Genomic DNA, 19838 nt, shown 5'->3' with positions numbered 1-19838 from the left:
GTGTTACAAATGGGAAAATTAAAGATAGACCAAGAGGGTTGCATGTTTGAAGAAAAGTAAGACAGCATATTTCTTGGAAATGGCTTGTTCCTATGTTACTCCTACTTCAAAGGGAGGAGGCCTACATTAAAAAGAAAAGCTCAAGGCCAACAAGTGGCATGTATGCAGTTTTTTCCCTACTACTTTTGAATAATAATGGAGTTATACCAGTACATCAGAACTCTTTCAGATGTCTGGCAGGTGATAAAATAAAACAAGGCCAAAGGACACACAGACATGGAAAGCCTAGGCAATCCACCACAGGGAGCAGCCTGCTGCAGGGCTCTTTGCAGGCAACTGGAGAAGTGCCAGGGCCGCTCATGCTTCTGGAGGCCTGCTATAGAGACTAAATTTAAACCTCTCTTGGGAGGCCAGGCCAGGTCACGCAGGCTGTCCTCTCCAAGCTGGGTAGCCATGGTTCAGCAGGCATAGACCTCTGCACTGGTTTCACCCATGTGACATACAACTTCTTTGAGGCCAAACTCTACACAACCGTCCTACCTGTGACTGAGATAAAATGCGACTTACACTCATCAACAAAACTACTGGCCTCTATGAATCTTTACTGAATTATCAACTACTGAAGAGTATCTCCTAAATGCGTTTAAACTAATTTGATAAGAAACTAGTTCAGAGGAAGCTTTCAGAACGTTGTCAAACACCAACTCCTAAACCTGAGCATCAGTTGTTTTTTTTTCCACATTTGAAAAACTTTTTTTTTTTTTTGTAGTTGGACACAATATCTTTATTTTTACGGGGTGCTGAGGATCGAACCCAGTGTCTCACACATGTGAGGCGGGCGCTCTACCAATGAGCTACAAGCCCAGTCCCTGAGCATCAGTTACTAGGGTCCCACATCAGTCCAGAGGGACCTGTGAAGCCACACACAAATGACAAGCTATTAACATGAAGTGAGAACTGTGCTGTCCAACACAGTGTAGCAACTAGCTATGTGCACCCATTTATACCTCCATTTATTAAAATCAATTTAAAATTCCGTTCCTGGCCACACTCACTGTTTCTCAAGTGGTCAATACCCCTGTGTGGCAAGTGGATACCAAACTAGATGGGGCACACACAGGGCTTTTCCATCAACGTTCCATAGGACTGGCAGGGCTGGGTTCAGGGGATGACTCTAGGGTTCCAGGCAAACTGCCTCCCGTGGACCTGGTGCTGGAGGCCTGAAGGTACGGGCAGGAATGGAGAGGTGTATGGACACTGGGAATGGGGCAGAGCTACCATGGGGACAACCACATGGGTCCCCAGACTCAGAAAGATGATACACAGAACTTGTGGCAGGGCAAGGGAGGGGAGAACCTGCAGCAGGCCAGAAGGGACCAGCAAGGAGCCATGTAGCAGGGGGGTGTCTAAGCTCCTTTCCCTGCCTTCCTGCTGCAGGGGTGAAGGGTTCCTGTGGTCTGCTCTCTGTGACTCCAACAATCTGGACCCAAGCCATAGGAAGGCAGTGTTCATGTGGCTCAATGCACGTGTTCAGCGTGCAGTGCCATCAGGCTCTGGAAGGGAGAAGCCACTGTAGAGTTTTCCCCTCTCCAGGAGAGAGGCAGGTGTGAACCACCACCCGCAGCAAAGCCTCACAGATACCATAAGAGAACAAGCGCTCAGAACCAGCCACATAGCTCCAGCAATTCAGGGCATCTGGGACCTACAATTATTTTCAGGATCAATTTTAAACCAGAATCTTTCATCTTTTTATTTTTATTTTCTGCAGTACTGGGGATGGAAACCAAGGCCTCATGCAGGCTAGGCAAGTGCTCTACCACTGAGTTACATCCAGCCCTAGAGCTCTCCTGATTGTTTATTTTAACCCTGCCCTGCAAGAGAGACAGACTCCCACTGACTGACAGGGTCTGCTTCTCTTTCCCTTTGAGCTCTGCACTTTCCATACCACTCAGTGGTTCTGGCAACCAGCACACAGTTGTATCCCTGAGGAGGGCCTTATACAAGCCCCATCACCTTCCCCTGGCTGTTCAAAATGGACCATGCAAGAAGACAGCATAGAGGGCTCTACACCCTGCCCTCAGAGCTCCCAGTGAGCAGACTAAACACTCGCCAGGGCACAGGAACTACCGAGTCACCTGCAGCCCACCCTTTGCCTTGCACATGTGTTCATGTCCACAGACACGCAGCGTGCCAGAGGACTCACCTGGAATGGGCATTATATCCATATTCACAGGAAGTAAGCATGTGAAGTGGTGGGATCTGGGGACTGAACCCAGCAGTGCTCTACCACTGAACTTACATCCTTGGCCATTTTTATTTTGAGACAGGGTCTCACTAAGTTGACTAGGCTGCCTTAAAACTTGCTGATGCTGCTCTGGTGGTTGGGATTACAGGTGTGTCACTATGAAATGGCAAGGGAAAAGGAACCTGGGGCCCAATACCTGGCCGAGAGAGTCAATCTCAATGTCAAGGATAAATCTGTCTTCTCTTTCAGCATCATCTCTGAGAAGACCCTGGCCTTGTTTGGTGACCTTAATACAATGTGGACATAACTCCTCAAATATTTAAAGCCATGGCAAAAAAATGACCAAAACTAACTTCAAAATACAACTTTATTGCATATTCTCATATATCCCTATCTTATCTTTTCTCCATATCTCTCAGAATTGAGACTCTTTAATCTAAAAATAGTACAGAAGTCCTTTAACTTCAAAATCATACATTACCCCTCTTACAAGCTGGTGAGGTGTTAACATTCTCTACCTGCAGTACGGAGTCCCACCTCTCTCTTCATGACATTCTCCCTTCCATCCTGGCTAATGAAAAGAACTCTGTTGGCCATGCACAATGCTGCACTCCCCAGCTCCTCATGTGGCCAGGTGAGATCAAGGTCTCTCCAAGGGAAAGCACTATGTACACATTTGTATCCTGAAACAGGAGAGAAAGAGAAGGTCCATCTCTGCCCACTCATGGGGTGGAATACCCACGTGATGGGTAGCTTCCAGTAGCCTCCCCAGGCCACGAGGAGGCATTAGACTGTGAAATGGCAAGGGAAAAGCAATCTGGGGCCTGGTGGCTGAGAAACACTGTCTAGGACTTGTTTTAATGAGAGACAAATGAGCAATATCAGGGAAGCCACTTGCAACTCCTGCCAACTGTGTCAGCATCCCCTTCTTTCCATATGATTATAGACATAAAGCAAGCACTGAATTACCATTGACAAGAAAGACAACAGAAAAAAAAAAAAGAAATGAAAACAAATCACAAATATAATCAATCTTGGTTAATATTATTTATTTTTTGCCATGATGGGGATGAAACTTGGGCTACGCAGGCATTCTACTACTGAGCCACCCCCAGTCCCTTCATGTGCCAGGCAGGCAAGCTACCACTGAGCTACACCCCAGAACTTTCCTCAGCTAATTTCAAATCACATATTTATTCATCCTAAAAATTTCTTATGAAATGCCTGATAAATGTTAGATGCTCTGTCAAGTGTGGGGAAAATGGGTAGACCCCCTACATTGATGCAGTTCACATTCTACGAGGGAATAGAGACAATTATACAAACAACTACAGCGCAAAACACACTACATGCAAAAATGATGCAAATTCTGAAAAAAGGTGAAGTGCTCATAGGGAGGTGAAATGCAAAGTTAACAGGTTCACTGCGACCATTTCCCAGTGTGAAGTTCTGGTCTGAAGGATGATCATGTTAAGGCTCTTCCTGCTCTAACACCAACTGGGAAGTCAGTGTGTAGCACTGTGCTGGTCTGCTGGCACTGTAAGCAAGGCAGTATGAGAGCTGATAGAGAAATCTGACTTCCTGGGCAGTTACTGCCTGTGTACCCAGCCTCTTGCTCTCAGAAGATGCAGATGAAGCCTCCTTTGTGCTGCTGTTTGTTTCCTGGTGGTGTTAGGTGCCAGGGCTGGGTCTGGGACCTCTCTGCCATGTTACTGTTTCTTCACCTACAAAAGAGGCACCTTGGTTCCACCAGGCTTGGAAGGACATGGGAAGGATGAGGAACTCTAATTTAATTATAGAAACAAATACAGAGATTCTAGATGGTGCTTATCCCATCATCTGAGGCCGGCGTCATTACTTTAAGCATAATTCAACTAGCTATTTTGAAATGTAGCAAAGCTGAAGGGGTCATCTGTACTAGGCTGTACATCACCAAGCTTATCTTTAAAGTTTCCAATCAAATATCAACTATTTTTTTATAATGGGCAAAGAAAAAGAGAACCCAGATTATGATAAGAAACAAACAATATTCTATATTCATGTATAATTCTTTTCTATACTGAAAAAAACACAAATTCCTAAATGGCTGCAAGTTACCAACAAAAACCAATCAGAGTAAGTACTGCCAAGCCTGCCCTTGGGCATGAGAGCAAAGAGTGCAGGTCAGTCACACAGCCACACCATGCCCAAGCACCCGAGCAGGGAGAGCCCAGCAGTGTCTCTACACACCTCTAAGGTATCAAGAGAATACAACCATTGCACTACAACTGAGACTATATGGGAAGTACAGAAATTTACAAAATGACAGAAACAGAAAGCCAAGTGTGGTGACACATGCCTGTAATTCCAGTGATTCTGGAGGCTGAGGCAAGAGGATTTCAAGTTTAAGGCAAGCCTGGGCAACTTAGCTGGGTGTAGCTCAACGGTAGAGCCCTCCCGGGTTCAATCCCCAGGACCAAAAACAAAAACAAAAGTAGAATTTTATCACTAAAAACTAAATGTTAACAAACTTATATATATAAAAAAATACTTTAAGAAATTAGAGGAAAATTGTATGAGGAAGACTGAAACTCAACCACGATGCTTGATTGACAGGGTAAGAAGGCACAGGCTGGAGGACCAGTGCTATGGGCAGCTGCAGTGCATTCTGGGCCACCCATGGCTCCACCAGAAGCCACCAATGGATAGAAATGAAGCCCAGGAGCCTCGCTCAGCCAGCGCAGGGCCTCCCAGGAATCAAGTAAGCATAGATTTAGATGCTGATGGTGCCCTGTGGTCACTATCAAACAGCACACTGCAGCTGTGCACAGGACACACGACAGATAAACAGGACCACACAGAGCTACACACCAGAGACCACGGGGATGGGGCCACTAATGCCTTCGGTGAAGATGAAAGCAGTAAACGAAAAGTCAAACGGCCAGGGCACGAGGGCAAGGGAGTGCTGAAGAGAAATTAAGAAACCAGAAGCAGAGGTAAAAAGCTGCATGCACATGGCCACTGAGGGAAGGGGGAGAAGAAACGTTGAGGTAGACTGAGCAGATAACTGAAAAGATCACAGATGCACTCCCAAAGAACACATGAATTCACAGAGTAAGAAGCCAGCAATATCCTGATGGGATTCATAAAAGGAAATCTATGCTCGAGACATGAGTAAAACCAAAAATAAGATCTTAAAAGAATGCAACCAGGAAGAGATGCCAACAGACCTTTTCTGCAGTTGTAATAGAATGTCATCTGCACAAAACTGAGAAAGTACAACTTGGATGTTACATTTTAAGTCAAAGTACACACAGGATGTTTTAAGAAATAAAATGACAGCCCAGCACAAGGGACCTTGGCTGTAATACCAGCAACAGGGAAGGCTGAGACAGAGGGTTTTCCAAACTCAAGGTTAGCCTCCGCAACTTAATGAGACCCTGTCTCAAAACTAAAATGTTAAATAGAAATACAGGGTGGGGGGTGTAGCTCAGTGGTAGAACACCCTGGGTTCAATCCCCAGTACCTCCCAAACAATATAAATAAATAAAATGAAAAACTATGGGGTTAGTAATAGCAATGTCCTATGTCTGGAATTTAAGAAAGGACAGAATTAACAGAAACACTGTCATGTAAGCTTGAAAGGCGAAGGGAGCCAGTGTGCTCCAAGGTCCTCGCATTATTTCAAAGAAGATGAGATCATTTAAGATTCTAGATGTGTCTAGCTAATGCAGAAGATGAAGTATAAGGGCAACTAATAAAAGGGTCAGATAGTTTATAAATTCACAACTCATTAGAGAAGAAAATCTGGAAGAAGAAAATCTACCTAAGACACGAGCGCACGCACACACATAGCAGGACACCAGCAACAAAAAACAAGTACAGAACATTCATCGTAATGGACATAAATGCATTAGGTCTATCAGTTAGAAGAAAGATTTGGCAAACTGCATTTATAGAATCCTGTTCCATGTTATTTACAAGGAAAACATCTAAAAAGCCTAAGGACATAGAAAAGTTGAAAGCAAAAAATGGAAAATAAAGCAAGCCACAGCAATCTGAAGAGGGCAAAACAGACTTCAAGACCAAAACAAAAACCATATCACTAGGCACAAAGGGTCACTAAATAGCACAAGGTTCAGTCACCAAGAAGGTAGAAACACTGGACCAAAGAAAGCACATACCTGTAATCCCTACTACTCAGAGGGGTAAGGCAGGAGGATCCCAAGTTTGAGGCCAGCCTCAGCAACTTGGCAAGATCCAGTTTCAAACGTTAAAAAAAAAAAAAAAAAGGGTGGGGGTGATGGGGTAGGGATATAGCTCAGTGGTAGGACACCCTGGGCTCACCCATGATTGCAAAAATGAACAAACAAAAGCAGGGTACATGTTCAGCATCATTCCACTACATGAAAACCATGCACGGCATGCACATCTGTGCATTTAAAAGGGAGTTATAAGGAGTTCAGTGGGACTGCAAAGATATCATCAGGATGTGATGGGATTGGAAGATGTTTTTTCTATCTGGCAATGTAGTTTCAATTTTCTCTAACTAAAATGTAGTATTATTAACTTTGAAAACAAACTAAAACCTACTTAAAAGAGCTCAATACGAAATCAATAAATGATTCCTGCAGACACTGAATGATGTGCTCCCACGCTGACTGATGGCCTCTCTTTGGGATAATGAATATGTGTGTCCAGGGCTGGGCTCTTGACTGATCACTAGACTTAACTCCCTACAAACACTCAGAATGTAGGCAGGCATCAGCAGGACCACTTCACCAATCTGGAAATAACCACCAAGAGCATGACTTGTCCCAACGGCAAGTGGACAGCTGGTCACCAGCATGGGGACGGGAGCCCAGGGAACCCACAGCCTCTCACAGAGGCAGGCAATGAGTGCACACGGCTATAAAACAGCAAAGAACCACTGTGGTGGGGCAAGTGTGGACTCAGAATGAAGACACAGAGATAGGGGCACGAAACAGCTCAGAACTATGGGGACCTCGTAGTTCAAGGATTTGAAGGACTACCCGTCCTTGAGGCAACCACGGCAACCACCAGGCTGCCACATAACCACCTACAGAGGCAAGCTGATAGCAAATAGCCATAAAACAGACCACTCAACTGCTTAACCACACCCCCTGGGGAGGAGCTAATTCACCAACCCAGGGGATGTCCATTCCTCCTGATCAGGTGACAGCCACAATAACCCTCCTGTTCAGCAATTCCACAAAAACCCCACAGCCCTGAAGCCACCGACTAGCACCCCATCTGTGCTCTTCTATTCATCTATGCTCCTGTCCCAGGATTTCTACCACCTTCAGTGTAACACTGACTCTCAGTAAGATCTGGAACTTAAAATTCCTCTCTGCGACATACCGTGCCCACTTCACACTGTGGACACCTGCTTCTTCATTGCCTTCACCTGGATTTCCTAACTGCCAAACACAGGTCAGCTCGTTGTCCACAGAGACATTTCAGGAATCCACCCTCCTGGGACCCAGCACACCTGGCCTTCATTCCTCCAGGAATTTGGTTTTCTACCCTCATAGAGGCAAGGTGGAACACAATTCCCACCATTATTTTCCCAGTCCTGGCACAGGGCAGGCTTCCCCAAACATCCTGAAGGACCATGCGTTCCTGGCCACTCTCCCTGGAACCTGCCACCAGGGAAGCAGCACTGTGTCCAGACTCCACCTCATACGCCCTGAAGGACTTCCACAGAGCACCACATTGATTCTTGCTGGCTTTTGACCTCCACAAATCTCCCACTAGATTTTTTTCCCCCAAGAACAACTTTTTAATTTGTGCACTTTTCATAATTTTTGTTATTAGTTCTCCATTTGAAGTAAGTTAACATAGATAAAATTTTTTAAATTGTTAACCCAATTAGTCTGGCTTGGATTTTTAACAATCTGTGTTTAAAATTTGTTCTTTTTGGTTATATGTGACAGTAAAATGTATTTTGACATACATACATGGAGTATAACTTCCCATTCTTTTATTTTTTTAATTGTTTAGCTGTAGATTGACACAATATCTTGTTTATTTATTTTTATGTGGTGCTAGGATTGAACCCAGTGTTTCACGCATGCGAGGCAAGCACTCTACCACTGAGCTACAACCACAGCGCATAATTTCCCATTCTTGCGACAGTGCAGGATATGGAGTTTCACTGGTCGTGTATTCAGGTAAGAACACAGGAAAGTTATGTCCAACTCATTCTACTGTCTTTCCCATTCCCATTCCCCTTGTCCAATCCAGTGAACCACCACTCTTCCCTCCCCTCCACATATTGTGAGTCAGCAGCTGTATATGAGAGAAAACATCCAGTCTTTGTTTTTTGGAGATTGGCTTATTTCACTTAGCATGATAGTATCAGATTCCATCCATTTACCAGCGAATGCCATAATTTCATTCTTCTTTATGGCTGAGTAGTAGTTCATGTTGTATATATACCATATTTTCTTTATCTATTCATCTGTTGACGTGTTGGTTCCATAGCTTAGCTATTGTGAACTGAGTTGTTATAAACATGGATGTGGCTGCATCACTACAGTATGCTAATTTTAAATCCTTTGGGTATATGCCAAGGGATATATACCAAAAGGATTTAAAATCAGCATACTATATATAACAGGGTCAAATGGTGGTTCCATTCCAAGTTTGCTTAGGAATCACATACTGCTTTCCGTAGTGGTTGCACCAATTTGCAGCCCAACCAGCAATATATGAGTGTACCTTTTTTCCCCACATCCTCACCAACATTTATCATTACTTGTATTCTTTTTCCCCCACAGTTTTATTGAGGTAAAATTGAAGTACAATAAAACACACATATTTGAAGTATGCCTTTTCATCAGTTTTGACATGTATGTAACCAATACAATCAATATAAAAAGTATTTCCATCACCTTCTTTAAAATTTGAAATCATGCAGACTGTGTTTCCTTCATGATTTATTACATTAGAAATCAATCACCTTAAGATATATACAACCTCATCCCCACGTCATCTAATTCAAAATTAAATGGCATACTTATAAATATGTCAGAGATCAAAGAAGAAAGGACAAGAAAAGTAAATAAAAAGTGCTTTGAACTAAGCGGTAATTAAAACTTAAAATATCAGGATCTTGGGGATGAAACAGTACTCAGAGGAACGTTTATAAAGTACTTGAATCAGAAAGAAGGTAGACTAACAATCAAATTATTTTCAAGTTATGTAGTGGGAAGGAAAAACAAGTAGGAGCAGAAATATATGAAATAAATAATACAGATAAAATCTGATAAAAAATAAAGAAATCTAATCAAGAAAGAAAAGTATGAACACAAAAATTAATTTCAATGGAAAAGGAACTATCAAAATAACCCTACAGCCAGGCACAGTGGCGCATCCCTGTAATCCCAGCTGCTTGGGAGGCTGAGGCAGGAGGATTTGCATATTCAAAGCCAATCTCAGCAAAAGCGAGGCGCTATGCAACTCACTGAGGCACTGTCTCAAAATGTAATACAAAACAGGCCTGGGGATGTGACTCAGTGGTCAAGTACCACTGAGTTCAATCCCTGGTACCTCCCCCTCATTCTCTCCCGCCAAAAAACCCTACAGATGCTAAAAATATATTAATATTACATTGTATGTCAACATATGTGATAGCTTATATAACATGGTCTATATAGAGAAAGATCCATGTGCTGCTGAGAAGAAAATGTATTCAGTCATTTATGGATGAAATATTCTGTATGTCAAGCCTAAATTATACATTGTATTTTTCACCTCTATAACTTCTTTAGTTTTTGTTTGGAGGATCTATCCAGGGGGGGCAGAGGCATGTTAGAGTTAACCAGTATTACTGTATTGTGGTCTACTTGATTCCTGAAATTGAGAAGGGTTTGTTTGATCTACATAGATGTTCCATTGTTTGGGGCATAAATATTTATGTTGCTATGTCTTGTTAATATATAATTCCCTTAATAAATATGAAATGGCCTTTTTTATCCCTTCTGATTAACTTTGAAGTCCACTTTATCTGATGTAAGGACAGAAACCCCCTGCTTGTTTACATGAATTATGTGAGAGATGTTTTTTTCCCACCCTTTCACCTTCAGTCTGTAGGTGTCTTTGCCTATGAGGTGAGTCTCTTGGAGAGCACACATTGTTGGGTCTTGTTTTTTAATCCAATCTGCTAGTCTGTATCTTTTAATTGATGAGTTTAGGCCATTAATTTTCAAGATTATTATTGAGATATGATTTGTATTCCCAGTCATTTGGGTTTACTTCTAGTTTTTAATTTGAGTTAGTTTTTCCTTTGATTGACTATTACTTTAGTGTAGTTCCTCCCTTTGTTGGTTTTCACTTTTTTAAAAAAAAATTTTATTTCATCTTCATGGAATACTTGCTTGAGAATGTTCTGCAGTACAGGCTTTCTAGTTGTGAATTGTTTTTACCTTTTGTTTATCATAGAAGATTTTTATTCCATTTTCAAATCCAAAGCTTAATTTTGTTGGATATAGTATCCTTGATATCCATTTTCTTTTAGAGCTTGGTATATGGTTTTACAGGACCTGGCTTTGAGGTTCTGAGTTGAGAAATCAGGTGAGATCCGAATTGGTTCCCCCCTTATGTAATCTGATATTTTTCTCTCACATTCTTTAAAATTCTATCCTTATTCTGTATGTTAGGCATTTTCATAATAATGTGCCTTCGTGTGGGTCTGCTGTAATTTTGTACATTTGGAGTCCTGTAAGCTTCTCATGTGATTTTTCATTTCATTCTTTAGGCCTGGGAAACTTTCCGATATTATTTCATTGAAAAGATTCGTGCATTCCTTTGGTTTGTATCTCTGCACCTTCATCTATTCTGATAGATCTTTAATTTGGTCTTTTCGTGTTATCTCATAGTTCTTGGAAGTTCTGTTCATGGTTTCTTAGCATCTTCACTCCATGGTTAACTCTATTTTCAAGATTATATATTTTGTCTTCATTGAGATTCTATCTTCCAAGTGGTCTAGTCGGTTTGTGATGTTTTCTATTGAATTTTTAAATTTGATTTATTGTTTCCTTCATTTCAAGGATTTCTGCCTTTTCTCTTTTCCCAGAATCTCTGCCTCTTTTTTGAAGTGATCTTTCACTTCCTGTATCTTCTGGTTTCATTTCTTATACCATTCTTTACTTTGCTGATCCATTTAACTACGTACACTCTAAACACCTCTGACATTTCCTCCACTGCGGTATTGATAGACTCTGTTACTGTAGTATCTTGGTTTGTGTGGGGCAATTTGTTCCCTTGCTTTTTCATGTTGTTTGTGTGTTTACCCATCTAACGGAATGGATCTGAGGCAGTAGAGTTTCTACCCAGTGGACTTACAGTGTCCCTGAAGGTTTTCAGTACCTGTTTAAGGGGAGACAAATAATTACAATGACCAATGCAAACAATATACAGTATTAAACCAAATAGTTCCTATTATGTCATCTACAATGTTAATTATCACAATAAACAAACATGATATGATCGGTTATTGCCTACCATAAAAACAGCAAGTTTGCAAAAGGGTTTATAATTTCAAATGGTGGACAGGGAGAGAACAGAAGTGATATAGGATGTGATGATTATGAGAGAGGAGGAGAGAAGTAGTAAAAAAGGAAGAGTGAAAGAGAACAATAGAGTGGCTATTAGCAGAAGAGAAAAGGGAAACAATAGGAGAAAAAATACATATAAGTAAAAAATTTTAAAAAATTAAAAATAAAAATAGAATACAAAATAAAACTAAAATATACTAATCAAACATATAGTTCTCAAAAACTAGTTCATGAAAAATAACTGGTTTCAAAAATGCTAGAAATGAGGAGGAAAACCCACATATGAATATGTATGAAGAGCCACGAAACCTTAAGATCACAATTAAACATAGAAAAAGAATTTTAAATAAAGATCTTAAAGAAAAGGTAAAGATTTCTTTCTGTTGGAGTTCAAGAGATTCTCAGTTTTTCCTCTCAGGGTTTTCTGGAGTGTGATGCTCCACCCCCTAGATTGCTGGAATGAGAGAGGTCATCCCACAGGCAGAGATCTGGAGACAGGGTTTAGGATTGCATGGGCTCCAAGCTCTTCACTGAATGCCAGCTGGCCTGGAGATTTTAAATCAGCACACCTTCAGTGTCCAGCACTTCCTACTCCAAACTGAAAGACTGTACCCCAGGGATCTCCTCTGGGTACTGCTCATATGGTTGGGGACCCGATTCTTAGTCCCCTAAGCCACCTTCGGATCCCATGTTTCCTGACCTCGGATTCAGTATCCAAACAATCTCTCCTGACCCTGCCCTTACGAGTTCCCAGTCAGATGTGTGTCTCTCCCAGCAGGTCCTCCAAACAACTGGTTTGGAGGGAGAGGGGTAGAGCCAGGTGGGTTTCCAAGACCAGTTGTCCCCTGTGTAAACCTCTTTCCATGTTTGTTTACTGGGCCTATAATTTGGGCCAAACTTGGGTTTGCCAGGAATTGGCCCCCATAGCTGCTGGCCCCCGCACTACACAGCAGCTACAAAATGGTTCCTTCTTTAGTCTTCATCAGGCCATCAGCTTCTTTTCCCATTTCACCACTACTGTGCAGCGAATCTTTCTGGTTTGCTGGGAATGTCCTTAATCTCTATATGCTCCATACCCAGACACGTCTTGGGCCTCCCAAAAATGAGGGTTTCTTTAATTCCTTTATCCCTCTACTATGCTTATGGAGGGACCGCTCTGGCCGGTGCTTCTAGCCCAGCCATGGCAGTGGCTGTGCCACTGGGGTTTTTTTTCCTTATTTTATTATATCCAACCTCCTGAGTTCCCGATCTGCTTTGAATGTCCAGCTTTAAATTCCAGAAAAGTACCTCTACTTTTTTTGGTCCACCTCCTTGCTGAGAAGCTGCCTATCTGCTTTCTTGGCTTTTCCTTGTTACTTGTATTCTTGATAATTGCCATCCTGACTGGAGTGAGATGGAATCTCAGTGTACCTTTAATTTGTATTTCTCTAATTGCTAGAGATATTGAACATTTTTTCATATATTTGTTCACTGATCGTATTCTCCTGTGAAGCATCTGTTCCGTTCCTTTGCCCATTTATTGATTGGGTTATTTGTTTTTCTGCTGTTAAGTTTTTGAGTTTTTCATATATCCTGGAGATTAATGCAGGTGATTAATGCAAAGATTTGTCTCCCATCCTGTAGGACTCTCTCACATTCTTTTAAAAAATATTTTATTTAGAGACAGGGTCTGAGTTGCTTAGGGTCTTGCTAAATTGCTGAGGCCGGCTTTGAACTTTCAATTCTCCTACATTAGCCTCCTGAGCCAATGGGATTATAGGAGTGAACCACCGCACCCAGCTCTTTACATGTTCTTGATTGTTTCCTTTGAAGGAAGAAGCTTTTTAGTTTTAATCCATCCCATTTATTGATTCTTGATTTTACTTCTTGCACCAGATTTTTAAAACTTGAGATAAACATTTCACTTTAGAGTAGTTTTAGATTTCCCAGGTTGCAGAGATGATACCTCGTCAACCCATACCTGGGTGCCTTGCTATTAACATCTTGCATCACTTTGTACGTTGGTCACACCTGACTGGATGTCCCTTCTCTGGGCCAGGCTCCTATGTGGAACAGCATGCTGCATTTAAAATCATGTTCTCTGTTGTAGGTGCCACCTTGGGCTTGCCTTTTTCCTTGATGACCTGCATTGCCAGTTTGAGGAGTGAGGGTTAGGTATTTTATAAAATGATCCTCAACTGGGCTTTGTAGGGAGTTATTCTCATGATATTCTCATGGCGTAAGGGCTTGGAGAGAAGGACCACAGTGGTGAACTACCACTCTCAACACACTGTATCACGGTGGCACCCTGTCAACAAGACTTGTCCCTACTGGCACTGACCTGGATGCCCTGGCAGAGGCTGCCTGCTGGGTTCCTCCATGCAGCGTTTGTTGTTCCCCATGCTCCCTCTCACCTGGTACTCTCTGAAGCAAGCCTATGTCTTGGGGTAGTCTTACACTCCACCACCTTTGGGAGGAGATGTCTACAGAAAGTACTGGGAATTCTGCAGAACAGACTGCACATTGTATGTTCAAATTATTATCTTAGTATGAGTTCTGGGTATTCACTGTATACTCTGGCTCATTATCTAAGCTACATATTTAATTTCTTCCTTGAACTGTTCCCACTTTTGTCACTGAGAGCACCTCAGTTGGCTCCTGTGTCCCTGGGACACAACCTTTCTTGCTGATTCCTTCTTTCCAGTGCTATGAGAACCTCTAGGCTCATGCTGGTTCCTCCCCTCACTAGAGCAAGGCACATGGAGAACTGTGTGAGAAACCACCTCTGGTGCTGGGCACATCATGGGCTCTAAGCACCGTTTTGATTAGTGATTTAATAGCAGATGCAATGAGCCAATGTTTCCCTTTCCTCTTCACTTTAAAAATACACCAGCACTCCCACAGAACTAAGTGAACATGCCCAGTAGTTTCTCTTTGACTACAGCCCTGGTGCTCAGGGCAAAACCAGAGACAAGAGCCCCACCCTTTGTTGTGGACTCCACGCAGACACTAGCTCCATCACTACTCGGAGACTCCTTATTCCTCCCATGGAAAGATTCAAGAGTCTCTTGAATTCTTGTTCCCCTTTCCAACCTTCTTTAACATAATTCTAATTCTGTGAGTATAGAGTTCTAACCACAAACCTCTTCAGAGACTGCCCTGCTTTGTATGGCTCAAGGATTCAGCAAGGCTCCAGGGCAAAATGCCCGTGCTTGCTGAGGAGTGTTAATGACCTGACAGACACACTCCTCTCTCCCTCAGATGCCCAGGGATCCTCCACCCTCGGGGCATGCTGGGCTCCCTCCTGGGACTAGAGCCCATAGGCACCACTTCTGCCCACTGCAAACGCTGCCTGAGCTGCTCCCTTGTTTGTGAGGCCAGCCCATGGCATTCTGCTGTGGGACCACTCAAGGTCCACCCTGCATACCTCAGTGGACACACAGCTTCTAGCATGCTGTTCTGTGATCTTGCTGACATGTCTGAGACCCTCCCACCTAGTAATGCGCTTACCCAGGATGAAAATTTTGTATTACTGAGTTTTCAGTCTCCAGCAGTTCACTACCAAGGACTCAAAAGGCACTCAATGGTGGCTGTCAAGTGAATTAATAAGCAAAGAAATGGACAAAGAAACAGATAACTAAGCAAAACACTAAGATGATAAAAATCACTGTTTTTCCTGAATGTCTTTTTGAAATGAAGACAAAAATTGTTTTCATTAAGACCTTCAATGATTTCTCTGATTCTGGCAATTTGTATTTTCAGCATTAAGGAAAGTCTTTCAAGCTGAAGAATGTGGCAACTTTTAAATAAAAGATCCAAACTACAGTGAATGATAGTTTTAATATTTTAATGACTAATCTGTTAAGAAGCACAACACAGGTGAGATATCTTTTTTTTTTTTTTAAAGAGAGAGAGCGAGAGAGAGAATTTTTTTAATACTAATTTTTAGTTTTCGGCAGACACAACATCTTTGTTTATATGTGGTGCTGAGGATCGAACCCTGGCCGCACGCATGCCAAGCGAGCGAGATACCGCTTGAGCCACATCCCCAGCCCCAGGTGAGATATCTTTATAAACACATACAATTACAAATATTTGGTGAGTATCTACTATTTGTGCCAAAATACTGTGAAAGTGAGACGCTGAGCTCCAAGGCCCAGTGGTGCATTAGGTCACAGCTCTGCAACAAGATGGACTGCTGGGCCACGTGCACATAAGTGACACAACAGGCCCAAAGGACACTTATGTAAGTACCAAAATAACGGCTATATCTACTATTACCCATCATCATTTCAAATGATTTCACATGCTTTGTAATGACTTCCAAAACTATTTATTTCTACTTTTATTTTTAAATGATTATATCTCCCTTGAAAAATCCTATTCTCAAAACAGGGATGATAAGCTCACAGCATGAGAACAGGTGGACACACCTAGAAAGTCCAGATGAAATCTAATACCATTAAGTCTTTATTACATGGAGAATTTTCACTGTATTTTACCAGCATCTCTCAAATGCCAGAAGAATTTCAGTAATGACAGAGAAGAAAGTGTATTGGCAAAATATTGCACTACTGTAAATGAAAATAAAATTGGCCTTTACAAGAATAAAACAAATATCAATTATTTTTTGGTGAATTATCAAAAGATGAACTGCAGAACTCCCAAGACTACCAAGGCGTAAGCTCAGCTCAGCTTACGTACACGTGAAATCATCTGAGTCTAATGTAGGAATCAATTTCATTATCAGAGAAACTTTTAGATATTTTAAATTTTCTGATGCATGGGCAACAAGTAATCCTTATTCCTCCATTTGTGAAAAAATTCCTTAATATACAGAGAACATGAGCAATAGTGCACAGGCAATATTAGAACTCCATGTAAATCAGAAGCGATGTACCCCTCATCATGATTAAATGTAGATGAAAAGTGCATTAACGTGTTGATAGGCCATACACATTATTAGCATAACATCTACCAACATATTTAAATGCTTCCTAACAAAATTAATGACATTAAGAATTTTTAAAAAACGTTTTCTTTTCTAGATACGTTTTAGCAACATGGTGTCCGAGTCAATATTTAATTTTACGTTAAGAAATGGATTCAGTTCTGAATGCTTATGGGTCTAGACAGGTGTGCAGTACTTACTCTAACACTTCATAGTTAGACTTCTTTTCCAGTGCATTGCCGCGCATCTCCCAGTATGATCGCCTAAAAACCAGGGAAGACAAATTAAAATATGTATGCATAGAATAAATATGTTGTTAAAGGGTAACAATAGGGGGCAGCTAAGTAACAAGCAAGTAATTTGGAATCTTCTTGCACTTCATTTAGAAGAAAGAACTTGGAAATTTTTTCAAAAATAATGAAAAGCATTGACAAATTTGGTCACCACCTACCGTATTTCTAGGCAACCCAACTTCAAAGCAATTTCCTGGTCCACTTGGTCTGCTATCTCTAGCATGTAGTCGCTCTTTACCTGCAAGGAGAGGAAGCGGGGCTGTTCAGAGGAAGGTTGATTCCACCCAGGCATTCCACAGCATCTACAGACCATTCACACTGTCAATTACCACTCCAGATTCTGGATATAAAATGAGTGACACCAAATACAATTGAAGAAACAATAGTCTCCTGCTAAAAGAAGCTCATGTCATTGATGCTGGCTTACATGGGATTTAGAAACAACTCACACACCTGAATCATAGGAATGCTAAGCTCCCTTGCACCCTACCCACAGGGTCAGAAGCAAAAACAAGCAGGAAAAGATCTTTTTCCAAGAAAACTTGCAGCAGATGCATTTTCTAAGCTATGACTACAGTTCTGCAGCATTTTGGGGATCCAGTGCAAATTCATGGAAATTTACATACTTACCTAGAGAACTGAGGTGTTTCTACCTAACCACTGATTGTATGCGACCAATCTGCAAAGCAAGGAAATGCTTCAAGTCTAACAGAAAGCAAAGAGTCTACAAGAACACCAGAAATGCCTCCCAGCAATGAATATGCTCCATGAGAAGTGCTGATGAGCCAGCGAGCAGCTAGCTGTAAGCACAAAGGCATCTTTAGAGCTGAGACACAATCAGGCTTCTGACAGATGAGTGCTGAGAGCAACTCCAGCAAAAATCCTGAAGACAGGTGCACGCGTCCTGAACCTCCCTCGAAGGGTGTCTGGACCATCAAACATTTATTCCATTACACCATGAACTGCACCAATACAAAAATCTTTCATAAGACCTTTGATTTTGTCTCTTGGTCCTTGAAGCCTTACCTATTTACTCTCTGGCCCTTCACAGAAATAGTATGTTGATTATTGCCCTGGAAAAAATTTCAAACACCATGCTCTTCAACTACTAGCTCTGAGCCTGCTGGCGCACTGGCTCTACGACTTCTACCCCATTCATTGGCCCTCACTTCACACCAATCTCAGTCTGTCTTATGGTGGGGAGGTCATCATTATGACCTTCTTCTTTGGATATTTTTGTCTCCCCTTTATCTCCTTTAATTGCTAGGTAAAACCGTCCCACAATGAAGCCAACCACTTCTCTATGCTTCCTGTGGGACAGCTGGAGAATGCTCATGAACCTCAACTTAACCTCAGCAGGCCTGCTCAGCGTTAGTTCAGTAGTGCTCCCCATGGGGGTTCCCCACACACCAGTGTCACACTTTCCCCAGTTACCAGTCTCTATCAGGTGGGAGTACTCTTCTTTGACCTGCTGAGAATGAGAAACCCGATGCCACTGGCACCCACCCACACATTCCTTTCTCTTAGGGCAGGAGAGGTGGCTGGTGCCTAGCATGGGACAACACATGATTTCAAAGCCTGCACAGGCACTTAGACCTGGGTGGTCAACAAATATTGATTAAATGAATGAGCGGGCAAATGAATGAACAGATAAGTAGTCAACACACTGGGGAGTATTTCTGTGTGTGGATATTTTGTAGATGAGACTTACAAGCAAAAATAGTTTCTATTCCTTGCACAGCAGACACTCGAGACTGACAACTGGAATTAAATTACTCAACCCAGTAGGTTAAGTCGAATCACTTAGAGTAATCACATTGGCTCAGCCTTCTGTACAATAAAGCAATCCAAATGTCAAATCTCAGTGTTTGCACCAGAGCAGCTTTGTCACTGAATACAAAAAAGGGAGGCACAGAGGCAGATGTTTGCAGTAGAGGAACCCCACAGCTAACTGTGGTTCTGTCTTCCAGTGCATATTCCAGGAGAGCAACAGATGGTTGATGACACGCTGAGAAAAACACAAAACTGCTGGAAGATCAGTCACTGAAATTTCTAAACACTATTCACAGATAAGAAAATATGATCTAGACCTGTATTTCATTCTTCAAAACTGAATTCATATGAGTTGCAAAAAGGGTTAATGATAATTTACCAAGCTCTAGAAAATCCCCTACAAACGACTTCATGCTCTAGGGTTGTTTTTCCTACAGCTCCAATTTACTACTCTTGAGCATCAAAGCTGCTGACCATGGCCTGGAACACCCTATGGTATGAAGTGATTCACATGTTCTGCAAAGGGCTTTGACCGGTGACAACACGGATGGGCACAGCAGGCCTCAGGGCCCTTGTAGTGGGAGGAAAGAAAACACACCCATTGGCTTGTTCCAGGGCTGCCAACTTGTACCCTCTAGATTGTGTGTTCTGAAGGTCCTGAGAGGGTCACATCATGAGGCGGGCTTTCAAACTCAGGGTTCCTTACCCTTGGTGTCCATTTCCCTTGTGAAATACGTTTGGACTTTGCCTTCGACTTTCGCAGAATTGGTTGTTTCCATTTGCAAGATAAATGAAACATACCAGGTCATTTAAGCTCATGTGCACATGCAGTTGTGTACCACACGATGGCATTTCAGTCAGTAGCTTGACTGCATATGTGATGGTGGAATGCTAGAGCTGTCTTAGATCTTACAGTGCATTCTGTGGTGTCTGCACAACAGTAAGATTACCTAATGACACACTTCTCAGAATGGACCCCTACTGTTCCTTAATGCAGACTATAACCCACTGTGAAGCATGTGCGTGTGGACATGAGC

The 19838-nt window shown here is 42.1% G+C and overlaps 1 protein-coding gene across 6 annotated transcripts in view; it reads right to left on the bottom strand.

Annotated features, from left to right (window-relative positions):
• Ptk2 (protein tyrosine kinase 2) overlaps positions 1-19838 on the bottom strand; it is a 228658-nt gene that overhangs the window by 108880 nt on the left and 99940 nt on the right. For all 6 annotated transcript variants that reach the window (XM_071602094.1, XM_071602095.1, XM_071602090.1 and 3 more), the window contains 2 exons: positions 17187-17266; positions 16936-16998 (listed from right to left, as the gene is read on the bottom strand). In XM_071602094.1, the coding sequence (XP_071458195.1) occupies positions 16936-16998; positions 17187-17266 (143 nt within the window). The remainder of the gene's footprint in view (positions 1-16935; positions 16999-17186; positions 17267-19838) is intronic.

This window comes from Marmota flaviventris, chromosome 15 (genome assembly GCF_047511675.1).
Source record: "Marmota flaviventris isolate mMarFla1 chromosome 15, mMarFla1.hap1, whole genome shotgun sequence".
Taxonomy (NCBI): Eukaryota; Metazoa; Chordata; class Mammalia; order Rodentia; family Sciuridae; genus Marmota; species Marmota flaviventris.
This window is presented reverse-complemented; position numbering and strand designations above follow the sequence as displayed.